General features: G+C 33.9%; 1 protein-coding gene across 2 annotated transcripts in view; it reads right to left on the bottom strand.

Moving 5' to 3' along the window:
* LOC115210374 (microphthalmia-associated transcription factor) overlaps positions 1–27,497 on the bottom strand; it is a 97,989-nt gene that overhangs the window by 42,683 nt on the left and 27,809 nt on the right. For both annotated transcript variants that reach the window (XM_029778939.2, XM_029778940.2), the window contains exon 2: positions 17,544–17,745. In XM_029778939.2, the coding sequence (XP_029634799.1) occupies positions 17,544–17,745 (202 nt within the window). The remainder of the gene's footprint in view (positions 1–17,543; positions 17,746–27,497) is intronic.

Genomic DNA, 27,497 nt, shown 5'->3' with positions numbered 1-27,497 from the left:
AATTGGTAGTAATATTGCAGCAAGCTGGCAGATTCATTAGTATGCTACCAGGCTAATTACTTAGTGTCATTTCTTTTGACTCATTACATTTTGAGTTTAAATCTTACCAAAGTCAGCTTGGCTTTTCAACATTTTTTTTTTTGGGGGGGGTGATAAATAAGTACCAGTCATACACTGGTGTAAATATAATCAACTAGATCCCTCCATCCCAAAAGTTCAGGCCTTGTACCTATTGTTGAAAGGATTATTATTATTATTATTAGAATTTTTTTTTAATATAGCAGTGTATGGTATAATCAATAAAGTGATAGCAAATAAAAAAAAGTGCATTTTGGTATTTAGCTACATCCCTTTACATTTTGAGTATAGGTACCCTTGGAGTTTGTTTGGGTTATAATCACTCTGAGATCGATATAACAAGTACCACTCAGTACATCATATAGAGCAAATATTTTGTCTTAGATTATAGTTAAAAGTTACCTATTTTCCTATTGTTTCCAGGATTTATTTTTCTCTTGTATTCTGCAATTGTTGAAGCAGTGTTCCAACAAAGGAAACTTGTTGACTGTTGAAACACTATAATGAAGATTACCATTCTAGAATGAAGTTTGAAGTAACAAAAAAGCAGCCAACTTTAATCATTATTGAATGTGTGTGTGTTCCCATGCACAGTGCAGTATCAATTGATAACCTATCTAGTTTTTGCTCAAGGGGTTTATAAACAGAAGGAATCTAAATTCCAATTTTGTTTTCATCCCATATGGCCCACAACCAATGCCATAAAAAAAAAAACTGAGTCTCTATGCACCACCATTCCATTTAATATTTTTCAGAAAACCTCAAAATATTTTCAGCTAAATATTACACAGCAAAATAATAATAATAATAATAATAATAATTGTTTTGTTTGTTCCTTCTCGAGCCACGCCTGGCTCATAAGGGCCAGTTTCCCAGTCTCCTTGGTGTATAGGTTCCCCACCTGGATGGGACGCCGGTCCGTCGCAGGTGAGTTGCAAGATGCAGGAGGAAAGAGTGAGAGAAAGTTGTGGCGAAAGAGTCAGCAGAAGTTCACCATTACCCTCTGCCGGAGCCGCGTGGAGCTTAGGTGTTTTCGCTCATAAACATACACATCGCCCGGTCTGAGACTGGGACCCGTGATCAATAATAATAATAATAATTAGTTAAATTTCCAAAATTCCACTCCATTTAATTACTCCTAAAACATTTTAAAATGATACCCTTTTTAGAATATGCTACATTCTTTTGCAGTGAAATGATTGGAGTTTTCATCTGAAGTTTAAGGCCTTCTAGAATCTACTTCAGTAAAGTAAATAAGAATGTGATGACTTGATAACATGTATTAATTCTTTGATTCCAAGGAGCAATGGATTAAGAAAATTGCTAAAGCAGTGGAAAATAAAATATTTGTAGCATTTATTCCAGGTTTTTGCATTTTGATTTCAATTCTTGTTGATGGTAACTCTCTGGATGTTGACATAATAAAGTACCAGCCAAGTACCGTGATCAATATAACTGACTAACCTGCTACCCTCAAATGTTTGGTCTTGTGCCTATGTTGGAAATTAGTATTTCTGTAATTACAGCTAAGCATGATAAAATGAAGGAGGATGATTTCAAAGAAATGAAACAAAACCAAAGTAAACCAAAGATGACAAATTAATTTAAAGATATCTAATGACTAATTAATTTATGTAACATTCAAAGAACAGAGTAATAAGAAGAAAAATTTAAGAAATTTCTCTGACAACATTCACAACATTATGATGAAATAAATAAGTTTTCTTGAAAAAAAAAGTTTCTATACCAAAACAAAAACAGAAACAAAAGCAAAACAAAGAAAAAGATAAAAGAAAAAAGAAATGAACTTTAGAAAAAAATGTAAGCAAAACCTACGAAAGGTTCATTTGTCCAGGTTGCATATTGGCAACTGGGATAACAGGCATATTGGTTAGAATCACATGAGTAAGGCCAGTTGTGGTGGCAGCCTTGTTGGTTATAGTAGTAGTTGTAACCATAGTCATGAGTGTTATGGTTCACCATCATACCACTTGAGTGAAGATTAATAGAGTAAGGAATGGTAGAAAATAATATCCTTTGGTAGAAATTGGTAGAAAAAGATATCCTTAAGGTTTATCACATACACTTTGAGCATCCGTTTCAGAAAGGAATAGAGGTAGTAGAATCAGGAGGATTTGAAGAATAAAGGAAAGGAAATTAAAATGAAATGGTTTTGAGAAGAATTAAAGTTCCAGAATTAAAGCTGAGTCTTTGCTGTTGTTGCTTTGGTTTCTTTGATCATGATGCTACTGTTTAGATTTTGTGTCATATTTTATTCCTTCTTTCTCTTATTTATTATTATTTTAATTTTTTTCTGTTTTTTTTTTTTCTGGCAATCACTGTCTTAATAGAGACTGATAGTTTTTAACTCCATATATTTCCTGGGTTTGAAAGACTGCTTGCTGGTCATAAGATAAAAAGTTTTCTTTCAGATGAAAATATAGCAACAGATCGTGTAAACAACTTGTAGCAGTCATTTTGTTGGAAACTTCCAGAAAACGGAAGACCACCTTTGGATGTAATAAATCTTTCCATCAGCTTCTGTTTTTTTTTTTTTGCTTGATTGTTTTTTTTTCTATCCAGATATCATAAACTTTTCATTTTCATAATTGGTTGTAATCCTCACTTTTTAAAATTTTTAACTTCCAAAAATCTTAACGAATTATTTAGGAGGGAAAAATACACATCCACGTTACATCTAAATACATATTATATATATAAACATGAAACTTTTGGTCCAAATTTGGAAGACTTCAAATAAAACATGTGTTTGTGGTGCAAACGTATGTAGTGTATGGATTAAAACTAGAATATCAGTTCTCTTTTTGTTGTTCTGGATACCACTGTTGAAAGTTATTGTTCTCCTAGTGGTTGACACAAAACTACTCTCATTTTATTCTGAATCAAAGTTTTTGTTATATTTCTTTCCATTTATATATTTATTCACTTATTTACACATACATCTACAACTCTCTTTCTCTTCCCATATACATATATATATATATATATATATATATATATATATATATATATATATATATATATATAGTGTGTGTGTGTATGAATGTATGTATGTATATGAGGCAGTGAAATTTTAATATGAACATATAGCCTTTTACATGATATTAAGATAATGACTAGATTTAAGCTAGGAGTGGGCAGGGCAAAAAATAAGGCTGACAGACTGGAAGAAGCAATAATAATGTGCTGCTGGCTGAGTCTATTGTGTTGAAACAGCTTAGGTGTGGGGTTAATTATACCAATTGAAAAGAATTCACTAAAACCTGGAAGGACATAAATGTGAAAAATCTCTTGATTAAGGCAACAGATAGCACTGAGTGGGTGGAGTTAAACGAAAGGGGAGGAGCTGTGGAAAGAGAAGTGGGCGAGGAAGAAGTCAGAAGTTCATGATGGAAAGAAAACTAGTTAAGATGACTATGAGAATAGACAGAGCTTGTAACATGGACAATACTGTTGAATTTAACAGCAGAGCTGGGTTTTGAGACCTTTTATTTATTTACTTTTTTATCTATTCTTGTTTCACTTTTGTGTTTTTAATTTTACACAGCGTCTGTTCTTTAATGAAAAAGCTGCTCATCCATTTGTTCATTTCATTTACTTAAATTAATGAACCAAAGGTTTTCCAACTAACGACCAATATGGCACTATAGTCACTGGATTTATATTGCAAACAAATCTTCCATTTTTATTCTTTTAACTGCTTCTGTCATTGGATTGTGGCCATGCTGGGTCACCCACCACCTTGAAGAGTTTTAGACAAACAAATCAGCCCAACAACTTATTTTTTTAAAAACGTCTGGTGGTAGTTATTCTATCAGTCACCCTTGATGAACTGCTAGGTAATAGGGATGTAAACAAACCAAAAGTAGGTTCTAGTGGTGTGGTGGAGCTACAGTGACACACATGCACATATATGAATGATCTGCTACCACACAGTTTCCCTCTAACCAAATTCATTCTGTTGAAACACTATAATGATTGCCATTTTAGAATGAAACTTAAAGTAATGGAAAAGTAGCCAACTTAAATCATTATTGAATGTGTGTTTGTTTGTTTGTGTGTGTGTGTTCACATGCACACTGCAGTATCAGTCTATCTAGTTTTTGCATTTTTTTTGTTTTATGGAGGCACATGAAAAAAACATTCATGCGAGGTCATTGCCAGTGACACTGGACTGGCTCCTGTGCAGGTGGCACGTAAAAAACACCATTTGAGCGTGGGCCGTTGCCAGTACCGCCTGTGGCACATAAAGTCACATACTACACTCTTGGAGTGGTTGGCGTTAGGAAGGGCATCCAGCTGTAGAAACTCTGCCCGATCAGATTGGAATCTGGTGCAGCCATCTGGTTCGCCAGTCCTCAGTCAAATTGTCCAACCCATGCTAGCATGGAAAGCGGACATTAACCAATGATGATGATGATGATGATGATGATGAAGGAATCTAAATTCCCATTTTGTTTGATCCCATATGGCCCACAACCAATGCCATAAAAAACTGAGTCTCTATGCACTACCATTCCATTTGATATTTTTTGAAAACCTCAAAATATTACAGAGAATCATCATCATAATAGTAAATAATAATAATAATAATAATAATAATAATAATAATAATATTTAGTTAAATTTCCAAAATTCCACTCCATTTAATTACTTCTAAAACTTTGTAGTTGATTGGCCTGGGACTAAGACAGAAGACGTTTGCCCATGTAGCTTGCAGCTATGTGGCTTCGAGTTCTTAGCCACACAGCCAAAGAAACACATAAATATGGTCATCATTATCATCATCATTGCTACCGCCACCACCACCATCATTATTATCAGTGTCAAAATTATTTTTATTATATTCACCATGGTGGCAGTCATGGTGGAATTATTGACATAGTTGTAGAGAAGTTATGTTTAATATGATAAGAGGGGTAAAAGAACTTTTATTAAACACATCCCAGGAGTGGCTGTGTGGTAAGTAGCTTGTCTACCAACCACATGGTTCCGGGTTCAGTCCTACTGTGTGGCACCTTGGGTAAGTGTCTTCTACTATAGCCCTGGGCCAACCAAAGCCTTGTGAGTGGATTTGGTAGACGGAAACTGAAAGAAGCCCGTCGTATATATGTATATATATATATATATATATATATATATATATATATGCATGTGTGTGTTTGTGTGTCTGTGTTTGTCCCCCTAGCATTGCTTGACAACCAATGCTGGTGTGTTTATGTCCCCGTTACTTAGCGGTTCGGCAAAAGAGACCGATAGAATAAGTACTGGGCTTACAAAAGAATAAGTCCCGGGGTCAAGTTGCTCGATTAAAAGGCGGTGCTCCAGCATGGCCCCAGTCAGATGACTGAAACAAGTAAAAGAGTAAAAGAGTATGTATGGTATGGATTTATGGAAATTATATAATCAGTTAAATTAATTTAAAAAAAAAACAGAAGCTTCAGACAAACTATCTAACCTAAAACTGGCTTCAAAGACATAACATACCACATTGCATTCAAGATGTACCATATAAAAATTCAAGATGAAACACACAAGTTTGAAAAGAGTTTTTCAATATACAGCACACAAGTCACACCAAGCATTTATTGTTACAGTGAAGGCTCCAGTTGAATGGGGTGGGATGGTATAATATTTGCTTGATATGTGTAGTGTTCGAGGCTTTGTACTCTTGAATGAGGCATGACAGGTAAACTCCATTAGAGTACATTTACTCCATTTGATTGACAAAAATCATTAGACTAATGAGCAAAATGTCTTTCGGTAATTCTGACTCCTTATGCTCAAAGTTCCACTCCTGGACAGCTTTGCTTTCCATCTTCCCAGAGTCAATAAAATTAGCCTTGGTTAAATACTTTCCCTAGACTTATTACCCTACATTCAGTAATATCACTTGGGCAGTGGGTGGCAGAATCCCCAAGGAAGCGGACCAAATGCATTCCATGATCATTATTCATCATCGCCATCTAACATCTGTCTTCCAAATGGGCATGGGTTGGATGGTTCAACAGGAGCTGGCAAGCACCAGCAAGGTCTGTTTGGCTTAGTTTTTTATAGCTTGTTCTTTACAATTCTCAATTCAAATCCTTCTTATATCAACTTTGCTTTCCATTTTCCTGGAGCCAATTAAATAATCAGTCAAACACTGATTTTGCATATATCTGTGGTCTTTTGCCCCTGTTATTACAAACTGGGAGCACATATTTTTTACACACCCCACAGGGAAAATTCTATAAACCTATTATTATTTACCTTTTACTTGTTTCAGTTTTGGGATTGCAGCCATGCTGGAGTGTCACCATAAAAGGTTTTAGCCAAACTAATTGACTCCAGGACTCATTTTTAAAGGTTTGGTAATTATTCTATCATTCTCTATTACTGAACTGTTAAGTCACAGAAACATAAACAAACCAATATGAGTTGTCAAGCAGTGGGGGGGGGATGAAACAAACACAGATGTAAAGACACACACATATACACATATTTATGTGTGTGTGTATGTATATATGATGGGCTTCCATACAGTTTCTGTTTAGCAAATCCACTCATAAGGCATTGGTTGGCCCAGGATTATATCAGTGGAATTTAACCTGAAACCATGTGGTTGCAAGGCAAGTAACTTAACCACACAGCCATGTCTGCACCAAAAGGAATTTTTCTGAGGAATATATATGTACACTTCTTAATTTAAGTAACTTTGGATCTGCCTTCATCATTGTTAATGAACTATGATTAACTGGTTAAGTAAATCGATACACTTAAACAAAAGATAAAAAGGAAGAAATAAAATTAGCAATTAAAATCTTATGTAATTTTGTTTTTGTAACTTCACCTCTACCTCCACTATTCATATGAAAATCATAGGTGGGGTAAAGTCCTTAGACATGCTCGCCAGAGGGCCCTATTAGAAGAAACTGTGTGTAAATATTCCAATCAAATCCCCATGCAAGACAATGGAGGTTAAGGATATTGCCCAAGCACACCACACAAGTGCTCAACTCCTAGGCCGCCATGATTTGTTATGCAATTCTGTGTAGTATAAACAAGTAAACGTGTGTGTGGTCAAACCATGTCACTGACCAGGTTGTAGTTGGTGTGACTAAAATTTGGATACCAAGTAATAAATGTTTAAGTGAATGAAGATTTGTTGGTTTTTTTTGATTAGCTAACATGCATTTATGTTATATATATATATATTATATATATATATATATATATAGGGAGAGTTTACGAAAAAAACAAAAGACAAAGACAGGTGGTGTACAAAACAAACAGATGTATTAGTATAACGCCCAAGAATAGAAAAAGTCTTTTACGTTTCGAGCCTATGCTCTTCTACAGAAAGGGACACAGAAAAAACAAGGAGAGAAAAAAAATGTGTGTAGTGGCTAACGATCTATGGAGAAAGAGAGAGAGAAAGAGAATACACAACTACATTCTTTTGTGGTTGTATAGGTAGGGGTAAAAGAGAGAATAAAGAGAGAAAGGGGAATAGAGAGTGAGAATGTATATGCGAATGTGCATGAGAGAAAGAACATATCCTCATTAAACAGTTATAAATGTATGAAGTTATAATTAGCAGTAAAAAATAATTAACCAAGGGCAATAACCTGTTAAGTTTTTTTTTTTTTTTTTTGTCAAAATAAACCACAAGGCACAGTATCTTTATGTTAAGATGCTCGGTTATTAACCACAAATTCATAAAACTGAAACTGCAAAATGTTATAGCATTGTCTCCCTTGAACAAGGTACATAACTTTGCCAACTTCAGACAGAGCGGTTAACAAATAGGTTCCACTCTTGTTTCGTGTATTAGTGATTAACAACTATAAAAAGACAGGAGTTACATCAAAATACAAATGACTTAATTTGGAGGGGAAACAAAAGGAGAAAGCATAAAAGGTTATATAAAAATGGTCATCAAATAATAAATATACATTAGATATAGAGATGCTGAAAATAGTTCCTGAATACTGACTGTTTTACCAAGCTAAATACAAGGATTTGTCTATCTAACATACATGTATATGTACATAGATGCACAGCCTGTCTATATCATTTTTTTGCATGTGTTTGTATATCTTGAGTATAACCAGCTGAAATTGCAAAGATAATCTGGAATTCGACTGAGGATAGAAAACTCCGAATGATCCATCCTTGTTTTCCTTGTATCGTCTGTCTGGATATTTTGTTTTCCTTTTTTTGTTTCACCTAACTGTCCGGATGTTTTGCGTTCTTGTCCCATTTTTGTATTTTATATATATATATGTATGTATATTCACACACACATACATGTGTGTATGCATGCATGTATGTATGTATGAATGAATGTATATATTTATATATATATATATATATATATATATATATAATGTCTTAGTCAACACAAACTTTACAATATGCATCACTGCTCTCAATACTGAGTTTGCACTTCTGTGAGTTTTCAATTGTTATTCTTAAACTTACTTTAAAATATGCTATTCGACGTGTGTGTGTGTGTGCAACTAAGTAATGAAAAATCAACATTTTCTCAAAAAAAAAAAAAAGCAAGAATGCTTATTCAATGAAACATCAATAGCAAAGTTAAAAACATACCATATTCATCCATATACGTAAACAAGAAGGCTCTAATAATATTTAAAATCAAAGCAAGAAATGAGCTACTCTACTTACTGTTCAAATGTGACAGATATTCAAAAATCCCTTGTTTATAAAAAAAAAAATTAAATTAAATAATATACATAACTATCTAATAATTAAATAAAATGCATTTTTGCAAAGAAGCGATATAAAAAAATCCCACCAATAAAACACTTATAGAAATTGCACAAATTCCCTTTTAACAGGACACACGCATTTATATGTACATGTGTTTATATGCACACATATTGTTGGTGTGGCACCCACATAACAAATATTTAAATTTTTAAAAGCCATTTCTTTTTTGCAAATATACATGTGTGTGTGTGTGTGTGAGTATGAGTCTGCCCATGTGTGTGTGTGTGTGAGTATGAGTCTGCCCATGTGTGTGAGTTTGAACATGGATGTTAAATTTTTTTTTTCCCTTGTTTTTGTGAATGTTCAACAAATATGAAAACTTAGAGAGAATATGTATGGAATTTTTTTTTTAATAGCAACTATTGTCACTCAACACTGAAAAGAAACAATAGAGCGTTTTCATCAACTAATAATTGCTTACCGTTTTTGACTGTAAAGTGCTTGGTTCATTCAGAGAATTAACTTCATATACCAGCAATAACATATCGGTGTGACACCACAACTAGATTTTAGATCTTATTTCATAGCTTTGCATTCCCCAATTCCATTTTCTTTTTTTTTTTTGCTGTCGTTTTTAACCCAAGTCAGTAATTACAACTTAACACTGCTAATTTTGGATAAATTAAATAATCAACTGGATACAATACAGAATAGTTAATAATAAATTCCTATTCTTTTCACTTTCTCCTTTTCTTTACAAAACCCATAATCACTCAATCAGGCTAGTTCCATCCCCCAAAATTTCAATGTATGGGACAGATGAAGAAACCATTACAGGTTTTACAGAGTCAGTTTACTTGAAGGGAGACAGAGGGGAAATGTAAAATATAAACATTTCATCTAACAAATAACTGTGAAAAACAAGCTATAAAGTATTCTGTCCAAAGGTAAATTTTTTTTTTTCACAAAAACAAATAGGTCTACCATATCCACCCCTCCACACCGCCCACCTCGATTCTTACACTTCTCTCTCTCACTTTCCCTCAGTCTATCTGTCTGTGTGTGTGTGTTTGAGTGTGTATATACATATATGTATGTATCTGTAAGTGGAATAGTGTCTAACTATATATATATATATATGTGTGTGTGTGTGTATATGTGACTGTAAGCATATGAGTGAGTGATTGTGTGTATATATATGTGAGTGAATGTATGTATGTATGTATGTATGTATGTATGTGTATTCTTATTTATCTCTAATTCCTGCATTTCTTTATCTATTAAAAGTTTGTCCCCTCCCCCCCATCTCACTCTTGCTAATTTTCTATGCTACTTTCTATATATCTACTCTCTCTATCTTTCTTTCTCTCTGTTGCTTTCCTTTGCTCTCTTTGTTTTCTCTCAAAACACTGAAGATAAATTCTTTTAGTTTATTGAAAAGTATAAAACAATGGAATTCTACACCAGTCACATCACCATCCTCTTGGACAGCAAACACTGGCAGCAACTACATCAGTGACACTCACCACCACCACCACAAACACTACCACCACCACCATTATTCAATATGCTTTTATCACTACCACCTTTACTAACAATACTAATACCACTCCCACCACAAGTACAAAGGTGAACAAACATGGCCCAACAGTACACAAGCAAAATTTTCATACTGAGAATGGGCTGCAGAGCATTTATGAGTAACTACTTAAGCAGACTTTAAAATATGGTTGTGGAATTATAAACATGTTGATGATTTTTAACTTAGAGTGAATTTCTTACAGGTGTGGTTGCATGGTAAGAAATTTCCGTTCCAACTGTACAATTCCATGTTCGATTCTACTGTGTGCCATTTTGGGCAAGTGTCATTTACTACAGCTGTGGGCTGACCAAAGCCTTATGAGTGGATTTGTTAGATCTAAAGAAAGAAGCCCATTGTGTACGTGTGTGTGTATATATATATATATATATATGCACACACACATACATATGTGTATGTATGAGTCTGTCCCCTACTCCTGTTTGACAACCAGTGTTGGTGTGTTTATGTCCTAGTTTGGCAAAAGAGACCACTAGAATAAGTACCAGATTTACAAAAATAAAAAAAAAATAGTGCTAGGATCAATTCATCAGATCAAAATTTTTCATGGCCATAATCTAATGACTGATAGGAATTTCATCATCATTATCATCATAATCAGTTTCATGCTAGGAATACAATGGAGTGTTATGTAACAATCAGATCATATAACTTAATGCTCATCAGAGTTAACTGACAATGCACTGGTTGACCTGGGGCTATACTAAAAGACACTTGCTGAAAGTGGTGTACAGTGGGACTGAACCTGAAACCACATGACTGCAAAGTAAGCTTTTTAACCACACAGCTATGCCCACTCCTATATTAAGTTTCTATTATTTTTTTTACAGGATATCAATACTATATATACTCATCATCATCATCATCGTTTAATGTCCATTTTCCATGCTAGCATGGGTTGGACGATTTGACCGGGGTCTGGGAAGCCAGGAGGCTGCGTTAGGCTCCAGTCTGATCTGGCAGTGTTTCTATGGCTGGATGCCCTTCCTCACACCAACCACTCCATGAGTGCTTTTTACGTACCACCGACACAGGGGCCAGAGGAGGCTGGCAAACAGCCACAATCGGTTGGTGCTTTTTACATGTCACCGACACTGTATCAACATAATCATGATTACCATTATTTTATGTGAACTTCCTATGTAGGCATAGGCTGGGTGGTCATTTCTGCTGTCCTAGATAGGTTGGGAGGGCGCTACATCTTATTCAAAAGTTTCATTCTAGATTAGAAGGATAAAATATATGATCAACCTTAGTAAGACTTGAACTCAGAATCTGAGAAGATATAACTAAATGCTGCAAGTCATTAGTCATTTTATTCACCACTCATCCCAAATGACCAACCCACCATGATTGTTAATAATAACAATTACAATAGTAGTGACTGTGATATTAACATCAACAATGGTAATGATGATGATGATGATTTATAACATAAGCATAACACCACAGATTCTATACAAGGGGGAAATTGGTGGGGCTAAAGTCCATGCTTTTCTAAAAGGAATTGGCTGTTTTAAACTTCTGTTATTGAAGTGACATGGAAAAAGAATGACTCATGATTTGAATCAGGCAAACAATAAATAAAATTGTAGGTCAAACAGTTTATATACATTTTTCATTTCATTTCATCTAGTTTCAGCTCACGAGCTGTGGCCATGCTGGGGCACCGCCATTCGGTGTTGCTACATGATTTTACTTCACGAATGCTTTTTAGCAATTGACATTTGATGCAGCTGCCCTCATCTGCACCTCCTGCCATGAAGTTGGTTCATCTTTGGACACCTGACAGGAAGAGGTCCAGCTTCATTTTGAAGACACCTATATCCACCCCATGCAGGTCTCTCAGGTCCTTTGAGAGGATATTGAAGAGCTGTGGACCTCTGAAGCCCAGGCTGCTGCAGTACCTTGTCCTACATCTTGATGGCAAATTTGGAGTCCTTGGAACTATGTAGTGGCACCCAGTTCTAGTATTTGTGTAACTCTTGATGCCAAAGTTTTGGACAAGTCCTTCCAGGATCTTCCAGATGTATATTATGGCATATCTTTCTCGCCTATGCTCTAAGGAATAGAGTCTTAATCTCTTGAATCTTTCCCAATAGCTTATATGCTGCATAGAGGCCATCTTCTTCGTGTAGCTTCGTTGGATTGCTTCAAGTTCTGAGATTAATTTGACACCATGGGTCAAAACTTAACTGTCTCTAAGTTTAGTACCACCACCTTAGTTATTGATGCCTTCAACTAAGTTTGGTCTATAGCAAACATTAAGGATGCATTTCTCTCACCAGTCTTGAAGATCCTGAAAAAGGGTCAAATACAATATTCCTCACCTTACTGACCAGCCCAAAGCAGAAGTAATACAACCTAATTGCAGTGTCTCTCCCAGGAGTTATAACTGGGATGCATCCTGGTCGTAACCCCTAGGGAGCCCTTCTGCTGACATTTTTTAACCACTAAGATATTTCATCTAGTTGGAACGCCTCACTGTTGACTCAGCTTTAAAACTCAAACTAATATTGCCCTGGGCCGACCAAAGCTTTGCGAGTGGATTTGTTATATGGTACGGAAGAAGCCTGTAGTGTATGTGTGTGTGTATATATATATATAACATATGTAGATATAATATATTTTTAGAAATAAGATTGATTAGAAATTCTCTCACAGTATAGAGGTTTGGACTTAGAAGTGCACAAGAGTAATTTGAGACGAAAGATATAAATATGTAATGTGAAGGAACAAAAGACCTGGTAATTCAATGTGGATTGAATTACCAGGTCTTAAGTTTTTTTTCACATTACATATATATATATGTGTGTATGTGTGTATGTATGTGTATGCAAATATATATATATATATATATATATATATATATATCATATAGTTGGAATTTACAAAAAAACAAAACAAAAGATGAAGACGGGTATGTAAACAACAAACAGATGTATTAGTTTAACACATGGGAAATGAGAAAGTCTTTTATGTTTCAAGCCTACGCTCTTCAATAGAAGAAGAATTTCATTTAACATCCGCTTTCCATGCTAGCGTGGGTTGGACAATTTGACTGAGGACTGGCGAACCAGATAGCGGCACCGGGCCCCAATCTGATTTGGCAGAGTTTCTACAGCTGGATGCCCTTCCTAACGCCAACCACTCCAAGAATATAGTGGGTCCTTTTACATGCCACCGGCACGAGGGCCAGTCAGGCGGTACTGGCAACAGCCATGCTTATGTGGTGTTTTTTTACGTGTCACCTGCACAGGAGCCAGAAATAAAGTTTATATACACCAGCTAACATCAGATCTGTTAGTGATGTTAATAATGGTGAAGTGGCGATAGTACACCTCTCCATAGATTACAATAATAACTGGTAGCATTTAGTACACAGAAATAGCTCTCACTTTGTACCATTACGATTGATACTGGGATGGTAAGAGTCAACAACAAAGGGAGACAATAAAAATGTGTTCTGTTTACACAGAAGGTCAACCATATAGTACTTACTGGTTGTATTATCAAATTCATAAGGATAATAGGTCAAAAATAAGAGAGTATTACTTTATTATCAAGTTCATATAGAAGATAATTATCAAAAGTACAAGCATTGCTCAAAGTATTCAGAGATTTTAATTCCAGCACTTTACCAGCCATGTCATAGGTTTTATTAAACAAGAGGAGATAATACTAATACGAATACTAATAATAATAAATTTTGACTCTATATCTTCTGGAGGAGTTACCACAATCCTTTATATATTAACCAAAATGAAGTAGATTGATAAAATTATTTTTTGAACCAGTTGAAGACACAAGATGTCGAAATATCGTTCACTAGATAACAATGGCACTCTTTTAATTTTAATTTTAATAATAATATTAATGATGATGATGATTTCTTTCGACTTTTTCAGTTTCTTTTATCTAGTATGTGTTTTAGTTGTTGGACAAAGGTTATGCTGGGCTACTGCCTTGAGAAGTTTTAGTCAAACAAATTGCCCTTGGTTTTTACTTTTGTGCATCTGGTGCTTTTTCTATCAGTCTTCTTTGCCAAACCACTAATTCACCAGGATGTAAACAAATCAACATATAACCTTGGTATATGACTGGTATTTTTTTATCAGCCAACAAAAGGATGAAAGGCAAAGTGAACCTCAGCAGAATTTGAACTCAATGTAAAAATGGACAAAATGCTGCTAAATATTTAGTCCAGTGTGCTTATGATTCTGCCAGCTTGCCGCCTTTTACCACCATAATAATAATAATAATAATAATAATGATTGTAATAATAACGATCATCATCGTCATTACTTTTGCAAATAAATAAATAAATAGCATCAAAATAAACTGCTTGTAAGATAAGATGTTAGATTAAGAAAACTGGGTCCAACGTTATAATATAATTTCTGTCAACAGGATTTAAGAGTCAGATTGGTTTGGAGATCAAAACTTCATATAAGCAACCAATATCAGAGAGAGAGAGAGAGAGAGAGAGAAAGAAAGAGAAAGAAAGAGGGAGAGAGAGAATAAAGCAGCTTTCAATTGTTGGAATAAAAATAGATAAAAAATGAACCTGAAATTAACAGAAACATCAGTTAAGGACATCCAAACTTCAAATGAACTTGACCTTTGGTAATTGAAAGACAATTGTTATTCTATTGTTTTTGGTTTTGTTTTTGATCGTTTTTTTGTTTGTTTATCTTTGCCAAATTGCTTTAAAATAATTTTATATAAAAAATTAATGCTAAATGTTTTCTAACTTATGACAGTGACCAAATTTCCCTATGTGTATAAGAAAGACAGTGCTTTCTCATACTCAATTTTGTTTATGTCTCTTCCTCTCTAGCTCTCTCTCTCTCCCCTCTTTCTGTCTATGTGTATATTTACACATGTGCACATTCATATGTGTGTGTATTCATGTGTTTGCCTCAAGCACTAAAAATGCTCTATTGCCAGAACAGGCTGAATGCCTAGTCAGCCGTGCCAAATCATTAGCGCACAAACAGCTGTGCCCAGAGGTTCCACTTGACTGTAAACATATTACTCAGTCACTGGGAAACATCAAAATGGGGAAATGAAAAACAATATGTAGGCAAATAAACAGCTAAGCAAATTGACTAACAGACTGGTAGGCCTACAGGTAGACAGACCAACAGGTAGGTAGGTAGATAGAAGGATAGATAGGGAAAACAAACATACACTAAAGTGTAATGGCCTTTTATTAGTTGATTCTACAACTCATATTGTTCCAGTAACAATTGTTTTATATTTATTTTATATATGGTTTGTAAGAGTCAATGGTGTGAACTCCTGTGTTGTATCTTGGGAGGGTCATTATGCCAATAATAAACACATGCACTGGTTTTTTATTTCAATTCTTTAATTTTATTTGCTAATTAGTTAACCACTTAATTAATTAACACTTCTGATACCATCTCTGGTTTTATAACACACAGCTTCAAAGTGATCTAAATTATAATCTTCCATCAAAATTTTGTATTAATTAATTTTTCAATCACTGGTTTAATAATAATGACACAGTTATTTCACTAAATTCTTAATTTTTTCCAGACAGACAGATAGATAGATAGATAGATAGAGAGATAAATAGATAGACAGACAGACAGACAGACAGACTGACAGGCAGATAGATAGACAGATAGATAGATAGATAGATAGAGAGATAGATAGATAGACAGATAAATAGATAGACAGACAGATAAATAGATAGACAGACAGATAAATAGATAGACAGACAGACAGACAGACAGACAGACAGACAGACAGATAGATAGACAGATAAATAGATAGACAGACAGATAGATAGATAGATAGATAAATAAATAGATAGATAAATAGATAGATAAATAGATAGATAGATAGATAAATAGATAAACAGACAGACAGACAGAAGGAAAGACTGATAGACAGAGGCAGGCAGACGGAAGGACAGACAGATAGAAACATTAGCAAATATATGAACAAACAGAAAGATTATAGATAACTAGAAAGACAAAAATAAAAGATAATAGCATTAGGTTATTTAGAAGCAAATCAAAGTGATTGTGGCGTCCCATTTGTTGATAGCCAACATCTGTCTGTTGCTGATCATATGTTAGTCGACTTTGTTTCAGTTTGAATTATAGTAGTTGTGAGTTGGTGTTGTTAAATTCAAGGAGTTATTGAACCTTAAAATATACTTTGCGGTCCATTAGCCATCTAAATTGACCATGTGGTGAGATTTTTTTTTAGAAGTCATCTTTTTATGGTTAATAGATGAATGTTGAAAATAGAAACTTTTGAAATGGAAAAATTGATTCATGTAAACATATGTATGTAGCTATACATATATATATACATACATATATATATACATACATATATATATACATACATATATATATACATACATATATATATACATACATATATATATATACATATATATGTATTTATACGCACATATATATGTGTATATATACACACATATATATAGATACATATATATAAACATTTATATATATACATATATACAAGCATATATATATATATACATACCTATTTATATACATGCATATATACGAGCATATATATATATATAATATATATATATATATATATATAAATATATTTATATACATACATATACATATATATACAAGTATATATACATATATATATATACAAGCATATATATACATACATATATGCAAGCATATATATACATACATATATACAAGCATATATATATATAAGCAAACATATATATACATGTGTGTGTATATATATATATATATATATATACATACACACACACACACATATATATATATATGACAAGAGAGAGTGAGCAAGAATGAAAGAAGATGTGGGGAAAGAAAATTATATATACTACCTGTGATGATATTGTTTGTTCGAGAAGGAACGAACAATATCATCACAGTTATCTTCAACATCATGTAAATTTCAGTTATGTGTGAGAGTAAAATGTAATCTTTCTTTCTTAATTATTATTGCAGTTACATGCTCTTTGTTATCAGTTATTGCAATTTGTCCATCTTTTGCTACCTTTGTTGCTGAAAGTAAATAGAAACAATATTGATGTTTGGGAAGAAAAAAATATGAATCATACCTGAAGAACTTGAGGCGGTACTTCTTTGCCGACATTTTTGGGCTCGGGGACATTAATAGAATCTGATGGGTCAATGTATATTTTCATAGATTCTGGAGAAAAGGATTCTTTACGTTCCTGTTCGGCAACTTGTTGTTTCATAAGCTGCTGCTTCAAATTGGTACGATTAGTGTGATTTGCATGTTTAATTTCGGGCGAAGGACTGGAATGATAAGAAAATGAAATAAAGTCAGTTTGTTAAGTTTTAATAATTACAGAAAGAAATTTTAACTGCAAAAATTATAGATGTTATTTTTCTGTAGAAAAAAAAGAAAATGTAAAAAAGAAAAAAGAAAAGAAAAAGGAAAAACTTTCCTTGAATAACTTCTAAACTGTCTGGCTTTGTTAAAATGTTTGATTTTGTGTAATCAACTTCAGTGTAATCATCTAGGGTTATGCTGTGCTGATGACTTCAAATAAGGATGAAATGGTGCTATATATGACTACCTATGATTAAAAATTATTTGGGATCTTTGTAATGAGTAGAAAAAAGAATTAGATATACAGAGTGTCCACAAAGTCTGGGTACATGGGGATTAACACATACTTTAAGAAATTATTATTTCTTATATTTAATTCTTTATGTTATGATTTTATTTACTCCATGTACCCAGACTTTGTGGACACCCTGTACAATAGGTTATTTCCAATGCAACACCGAATCCAAGCTTTGGGCTATAGACACTGTCAGGTTCCAGACTAATATAGAAATTCTTCAGGTGTAAAAAGTTCTGGTTTCACAACAGTGAAACTATTGTGTGCTTGGCACTGAAAGAATAGTTGGCACAGAAACAATTGTAACTGATCATTAAAATATATCAAGGCTTTTCTTTGTCTTCCTATTTGGATTATACATACATATATTCTAGATACCTTCTATATTCTATATTTTAAATTCAAACTTCTCACTCTGCCATGATTTATGAGTTATCTAGCAATAACTGCTACCAGGGTGGGTACCATGCATTTCAAAAGAAGTTTAATGGATAATTCAAAAATATGATTAAATTATCATATATAAGAATTCATATAATTTGTTGATTAGGCATAACACCAAGTTTTTAGAATTTCATTCAGAGAATGTAACAGAATATTAAACCATAATGTAGAATGCTAAATAAACACCAAAATAAGGGGTTTCTTCTGCTAACTAGTGAAGATCTTAGATATATTATTAGGTTGTTAATGAAGTGGAAAATATGAAGATTTATATATAAAGGAAATAAAATAGTATGATGGTTAAGCTTTTCTTAGTTATCTGAGTAAATAATTTAGGAGATATAATTGCAAATATGAATTGAAATGGAACCATATGAGGATGTGCTGCAAAGTTCTTGGTTTTAAGAGTGTTGTGAAAGTCCCGTTGAAGGCCCAACTTTCCAAGTTCTATTTCAGGACTTAGAAAAACTGAAGGACTGTTGCAGCAAGTGTGTGAATATGAGAGGGAAATATCTTTTATTTTTCTACCCACAAGGGACTAAACACAGAGGGGACAAACAAGGACAGACAAACGGATTGAGTCAATTACATCGACCCCAGTGCACAACTGGTACTTATTTAATCGACCCCAAAAGGATGAAAGGCAAAGTCAACCTCAGCGGAATTTGAACTCAGAACATAGCCACAGACGAAATGCTGCTAAGTATTTCGCCCAGCATGCTAACGATTCTGCCAGCTCGCTGCCTTTATGAGAGGGAAATATGTTAAATAAAATCATAATTAACTAATTCTCCTGTATTTTCTTTTACCTGAAGCCAGGAACCTTTCAGCACCCCCTTGCAGATATACCTTGTTGGGCAGTTAGCTAAACTGTATGGTAATTACTATTTTACATAATATAATACTTTCAAAATGCTGCACAAAATGTATATCTCTATTTTTCCCTCACTTTTCCTTTTTTTTTTTTTTTAATTTTTCATTAGGCTCAGGTGTGGTTCCATGTCTCATGAGTTTACTTCTCAACCACAAACTTTCATGTTCTGTCCCACTGCATGGTACCTTGGGCAAGTGTCTCCTACAATAAGCCCTGAATAACCAAAGATTTGTGACCAACTACAGGAAGATACGTATGCAGATACATACAAAATGAACAGGAATGGCTACTAAATGGCGATATGACATCTATGTTTAACATATAGGGTGTCCACTTTAGTGGTCATTCCTCTTAATTTTGTATGTAACACAATTTTTAATCTTCAGATTTTTAAATATGCTAAGCCACTGGTTTTAATTGATTAACATCAATTTTTACACTTATTTAATTTTAAATATGCAGATACATATGTATGTATATGTGAGGGAATGTGAGAGTGTATATTTGTGTTACTTTGTCTTAACATTTGCACACATACTGCAAGCAAAGACACCATTCATATAAATAACACATCATTTGTTTAAAATTTATCTTTTATGAAAACCTGCCCAGTTATGGAACTAACTGTATATGAAGGACTAGGGGTGATATTACCTTTCTTGAAAAACAGGTGGAGGTTGGCAGCAGGAAGAGTATCCAGCTATAGAAATTGCCTCAGAAAGATTTGCCTCATCCATGCAAAAGATGACAATGAGGACTTAAGTGCAGATCTAGAATCAGTGAATAGTTAATGTTGTAGAGTCACCAACCAGAAATACTTTCATTTGAAGACTGTCATCATCATCATCATCATCTTTTAACGTCTACTTCCCATGCTAGCATGGGTTGGACGATTTGACTGAGGACTGGCGAACCAGATGGCTGCATCAGGCCCCAATCTGATCTGGCAGAGTTTCTACAGCTGGATGCCCTTCCTAACGCTAACCACTCTGTGAGTGTAGTGGGTGCTTTTATGTGCCACTGGCACGAGGGCCAGTCAGGTGGTACTGGCAACGGCCATGCTCAAGTGGTGTTTTTTACGTGCCACCTGCACAGGAGCCAGTCCAGCGGCACTGGCAATGACCTTGCTCGAATGTTGTATTGAACTTAACTGCCTATTTCATATTTTGTTCATTATAACAAGTCAATTAAACTTACCTATTGGTCTATAAAGCAAGTAATTATTGCCATAACTCAAAAGCTATATCACAATTTTAGTCATAATTGAGTATACCCACTTAATCATTAAAGTAATTAGACCTGCCTACGTGCAACAGCTCCAACAATTCATTAGCATTTTTATTGCTCTTTTAAAACAAAGCAACCCTCTTCCTACACATTGTTAGAAATAAAGAAAGCTTGAATCTAACCATCTATTCACTTGTTTAACATCACCTCAAGCATTAAATTACAGATCAAATAGAGAAATTAAAAAAAAAAAATGCTGCTCCTATAATGAGTAGAACATTTTTGTACAAAACTGTTTAATTTATTGGGTTTAAACAATATATTAAATATTTGAAATACAAAGCTTTTACTAAGTAACTTTGTTCATACACTGAATAATATTCCAGCTCTTGTGCTCACAACCATATATGGGTGTATGTTTGTATATCTCATATAACTCACTTTTTCTCAGTATTTATTTACAATTTTTGCTATTTAGTCCAAGGTCAGTGTTGATCAAGCAGACCTGCAGTCAAAGGCATTCCAGCTGTGATCACCTTGTCTGTATAAGGGTATCTAAGACTACATTATCTAATGTATCCTCCCACTTTTCTTTAAAGGTTACTGTATTGTAAGGGACCGTAAATTTATAAATTCAAAATATGTCAATTGACAAAGAGATTAAAGGACTAAATACATCATAGATCAGAGGTAAAGAAGATAATGATAGAAAGTTCAATGCTTATAATTAGTAGGAACTAATTACTTATGAATAACAAGAAACTCAACAAAAACAAAAAAAAAACGATGCACCTCGGAAGGTCTTGGCAGAAGGTACTAGACCATAAAGTTCATCAGAGCAATAAATAAACTTGGAAATACTTATAGAAAAGACACAAGGAAGGGTGTCTTTTGATGATGAGCCAAAGACACCAACCTAGTAGAAAGAAGAGGACGTACCATGCTATCAACCTGATTCTGAATTTGATTAACTCATTAACTGCCAAATTTTTTTATTCGTAATTTTCTGGCTTTGCCAAATGTTTTAAGAGTTAAGACGATAATATTTCATGTTGAATCAATGATCATTCATTCCTTATTGTAATAATAGCATGAGAAATCAAAATGCTTTCTATCTTGTCAGTACACAAGCAGCCCTCAAAAAACTTTCTGTGATTAAAGTGGCCCACAAAGTTATCTGAGTTGGCCAGGCCTGCTCTAGGGTGACAAAATTAATTTTAAAATTACTGAGATATTTTTTTCCGTTTTTCCTTTGAATCAAGCAATAGTAGCCATGCTTGCACATAACAAGTTGCTCATGCATCATCATCATTTAATGTCTGTTTTCCATGCAAGCATGGACTGGACGGTTCGACCGGGGTCTGGTAAGCCACGGAGGCTGCACCAAGCTTCAGTCTGGTTTGGCAGTGTTTCTACAGCTGGATGCCCTTCCTAACACCAACCAATTGTGAGTGTAGTGGGTGTATTTTACGTGCCACCGGCACAGGAGCCAGTCATGTCTGGCAAACGGCCACAATCGGTTGGTGCTTTTACGTGTCACCAACACGGACGCCAGTCAGGCGGCACTGGCATCTGCATATAAACAGAAAACTATGAACTGTTTCCAATATATTAACTGAGCTATTTCTTAACTATGGACTTACCTATTTCAATAATTAAAAATAATTTGAATTAATAAATGATTTAATAAACAAATTAATAAAAAATAAAGTTAAGCTATCCCTAATTTATTATCAGTCTTGTATAGCTTAAAAGAATTATAAATGAAAACAGTGGTCAGTGCAAGTCCGAAGGTGATAGAATTAATTTTAAAATGATTTTTAATAATAATAATAACAATAATGATAATTTTTCAATTTGGTGCAAGAACTAATAGCCATGTTTATGCAGTGTCATACTACAAGTAGGTATTTGCCTTCTTATAATTCTATAAAACAGATTGTACAGATAAGCTGAGAAATAGATTGTAGGGGTTACAGAGTCCAAACTCCAGAGGGTAACTGTGCATGCAGAATAATATATGTGTATTAGCAGTAAAGGGGATAGTTGTGAAAAACAGAAGGGATCATGTCAATGACAGCAATGATGATGATGAAGAAACAGTGAAGCTAAATAATCAAAAACAACCAAAGGAGATAGGGGACAGTTAAAGTATAGAAAAAAAACAAACAAAATCAACTGTACTCAATGACCTCTAAACAGCAATCTCCCCTCTTCCAGAAAACCCTTTTTTTTATATATGTTTTTATTAGGGTAGCGGTATATTTAAGCTTGAAGAGAAAGTAACAGTAAAATTATAGATTCTGGATATTTTAATTAAGAACAGTCCCTCTCTCAGCAAGACCCTTTTTTCACCTCTTTTTTTAATCTGGTTACCTGGTTATCAATTTGACACATTTTACCTTTTTGGCTTTTATTTATTTATCTATTTTTGTTCCATATAAATAAATATATATATATATAAAGGTTTTCTGATAACTGTATCTCAATTTTTGCTGTTTCATTATAGTAAGATATCTACTAAAATTTGTAAAAAGACAATGTAAAAAAAATACTTCATTACTATGTCTCAACAACTGCCATCACCACCACCACCACCACCACAAGACGAGGGCTATGCAACAGCAATAATAATGATAGGATGATGATGATAATGAAGGCAATAATGACGATGGCACCAATGGTGATGTTTATAATATTGATGGTGAATATACTCTTTACTCGTTTCAGTCATTTGACTGTGGCCATGCTGGAGCACCACCTTTAGTCCGATCAAATCAACCACAGGACTTATTCTTTGTAAACCTAGTACTTATTCTATCGGTCTCTTTTGCCGAACCGCTAAGTTACTGAGACACAAACACACCAGCATTGGTTGTCAAGCGATGTTGGGGGGGGGGGACAAACAGACACACAAACACACATATGTATATATACATATATGCGATGGGCTTCTTTCAGTTTCCGTCAACCAAATCCACTCACAAGGCTTTGGTCGGCCCGAAGCTATAGTAAAAGATACTTGCCCAAGGTGCCACGCAGTGGGACTGAACCCAGAACCATGTGGTTACTAAGCAAACTACTTACCACATGTGCTTAAGGTTTATGTGGTATGTTTCCAGAGTTCAAAAATGTATATCGACTCATTTGGGCACCTTCAAAAAGTGATTTGTCATGTGATATTGAAGTTAGATTATGAGACAGGATCATTGCCCCATGATTCTTAACCCTTTATCTTTCAGATTACTCTGTCAAATGTAATGTTTAATTATTCACTTTGTTTTGAATTAATCATGTATTACCTCATAGCTTAAAAAAATTTAATGATGTAACTTTTAAGTTTTAGGATGACATTGTAGGATTAATGTGAGAAGCCAGATCTAGCAGGAATGAACATAAAGCAGATTAAATATTTTAGCTGGATATGACTGATTTAAATGTTAAAGGGTTTAATAAGGTTTAATAAACACTACATCCTTAAGCAATGCACTTTACTTATTTACTAATTAGCTCTAATTAGATATTCTGTTGTGTCTGGGGAGAGTCATTTTCATTTTTGTGCCTTATAATATAATATACACACTATATATATTATATATATTATAATATAATATAATATAATATAATATATATAGTATTATAATACTACACTCACGGAGTGGTTGGCGTTAGGAAGGGCATCCAGCTGTAGAAACACTGTCAGATCAGACTAGAGCCTGGTGCAGCCTCCATGGCTTCCAGACCCTGGTCGAACTGTCCAACCCATGCTAGCATGGAAAATGGACGTTAAATGATCATGATATATTATATTATAATATAATAGAGTCAAAACTATTGAAAAGGTTGCAAGATGCAATGAAAATTTTAGGAAGATAAAAATAAGAAAAAAGTGGAAATTTTACCGGTGAGCGTGTTATATTATAAGGCACAAAAAGAAAATGACTCTCCCCAGACACAACAGAATATGCTTCAACACACGAACTCATATGAGGAATCTTGCAAACCAAATCCCAAAACGAAATCTAATTAGATAGTTTGTTTTAAGACAAAAAATATTTAAAAAAAACACTGAACTAAAAACAGAATAATAAATTTAGAATTTAGTAATTTCTGTGTAAATAGTTTTTAAAATATTTTTTCTTTTCAAGGTTATTTTATTTTTGTTTTTGTGAACAAAGTTATACTGCTGTTTTCATTTTGTTGCTAAATCCGCATTCAAGCTGAGGAGCTTGACAAATTCACAGAATTGTTTTTTTGTTTAATTGCAAATATTTTACCAGTTAACTGCCTCTTCCTATGAAACATCCACTTGGGTTTTTCACAATTAACCGTCTCTTCATTTAATAGTCAGCCACTTGATTAAGGAAGACTGACTGAATAAATTCAGTAAGCTGATATATTTCACAACTGAACTAATATTATTATTATTATTATTATTATTCAGGTCACAGCCTGGAATTGAACTTGTAATCTTGGGGTTAGTAGCCCACACTCTTAACCCCAAGATTCCGAGTTCAGTTCCAGGCAGTGACCTGAATAATAATAATAATAATAATAATAATAATAATAATTACTTCAATCCTACAACACTAAGTACAAAACCAAATATATGGCACCCTAGGCATAACACCAACATGAACTTCCAACTAGTTGTCTCTTGAGGTCTCTGGGTGAGACTTGGAGCCAACTTGTACAAATGTAAAGCAAAAGTCAAACATATAATAATAATAATAATAATAATAATAACAACAACAACTGAACCAATGTTCTTCATTGAGTCTGTTACCCAGTAGCTTTAACCAGTTAGACCAACATTGTAAGAAATTATCTTCTATCATTTACTTGTTTCTATCATTGGATTGCGTCCATGCTGGGGCACCACTATGAAGGGATTTTTAGCTGAACATTGACCCCAATACTTATTTAAGTCTCTTATCTATCCTATGAGTCTCTTTTGCCAAACTACTAAGTTACAGGAATGTAACACACACACACACATGCATAATCATATATACATACAAACACACACACACATATATATATATATATATATATATATATATATATATATATAAAATATACATGATAGGCTTCTTTCATTTTCCATCTATCAAATCCACACACAAAATTTGGTCAGCCTGGGGCTATAGTAAAAGTCACTGACCCAAGATGCCACACAGTGGGACTGAACTTGAAACCATGTGACCATGGAAGAAAACTTCTAACCAAACATCCATACCCATATGCATCTCCTATACCATTTATTCAAACAACAACAACAAAAACAACTCTTTACTCTTTTACTCTTATTACTTGTTTCAGTCATTTGACTGCGGCCATGCTGGAGCACCGCCTTTAGTCGAGCAACTCGACCCCAGGACTTATTCTTTGTAAGCCTAGTACTTTGTTCTATCGGTAGCTTTTGCCAAACAGCTAAGTTACGGGGACGTAAACACACCAGCATCAGTTGTCAAGCGATGTTGGGGGGGGACAAACACAGACACACAAACATATACACACACATACATACATATATATATATATATATATATATCCGACGGGCTTCTTTCAGTTTCCGTCTACCAAATCCACTCAAAAGGCTTTGGTCGGCCCGAGGCTATAGTAGAAGACACTTGCCCAAGGTGACACACAATGGGACTGAACCCGGAACCATGTGGTTGGTAAGCAAGCTACTTACCACACAGCCACTCTCAAACAACAGAAAAGATTTTAAACTCTGGAAAGAAAAAAAAAAGCAAAAACAACTCCATAGGCAACAGCTGTTGCTAGAAAAAGGTTGTAATTGAATGAAAGGTATCTGGTTGCATAATATAACATGTGCAGCTTTTCAAAACTAAAACTAAATGAATCAAAAAATTTCCAAAATCTTATTAGCAATTCACCTGTGCATGCGTGTGTGTGTGTATGTGTGTGTGTGCGTGCATTTGTAAGCACGTGTATGTGCATATGCCACTCTTTATCTTTTTTTTGTATCATTGAGTGTCACTTACGGCAATACAATGAGACAAGGTGTTAGAAAGTAGCAATTTAGAGGGTAAATTAAAAAATAAAATAAAAAATAATTTTTTTTTTTTCTTTCAGACTATTGAAAATATGTATATTTAATTTTTATAAAGAAACAAATAAGATCATATTTGTTCCAATCAAAAATGTTTATTTCAGTATACACACACACACACATATATATACACACACATACACACACACACAAACATGTATACATATACACATATATATACATACATACACACATATACACACACACACACATATATATACATACATACACACATATATACACACAAACACATTCACACACAAACGTGTATACATACACACATATACACACACACACATCCATACACAAACGTGTATACATATACACATATATACACACACATACACACACACATATCTACACAGAAACATGTATACATATACACATATATATACATACATACACACATATCCACACACTAACATGTATACATATATCCATATACACACACACACACAAACATGTATACACATGGGCACACATGCACAGAGTCATATAAATATATGGAAAAAATACATTTTTGAGAATTTAAATTTTCCTGCTTTTTTTCATTTTAATTACACTCCTTTGAAGTTATTTACTACAATTAATGATATAATGTTGAATTATGCTTTGTTTTTTTCATTTTAAGCAATTTAAAGACACTTTTGCATCTGGTAGGCTATCTTTTGGTAAAGAGTAGTTCTAAGATTCATCTGAAAAGATGAAAGGCAAAGTTGAGCCTTGGTGGAATTTGGGCTCAGAATGCAATGAGTCAGTAGAAATGCTGAGAGGCATTTCCTCCAAAATCATGTCT

Source organism: Octopus sinensis, linkage group LG4, assembly GCF_006345805.1.
Source record: "Octopus sinensis linkage group LG4, ASM634580v1, whole genome shotgun sequence".
NCBI lineage: Eukaryota > Metazoa > Mollusca > Cephalopoda > Octopoda > Octopodidae > Octopus > Octopus sinensis.
This window is presented reverse-complemented; position numbering and strand designations above follow the sequence as displayed.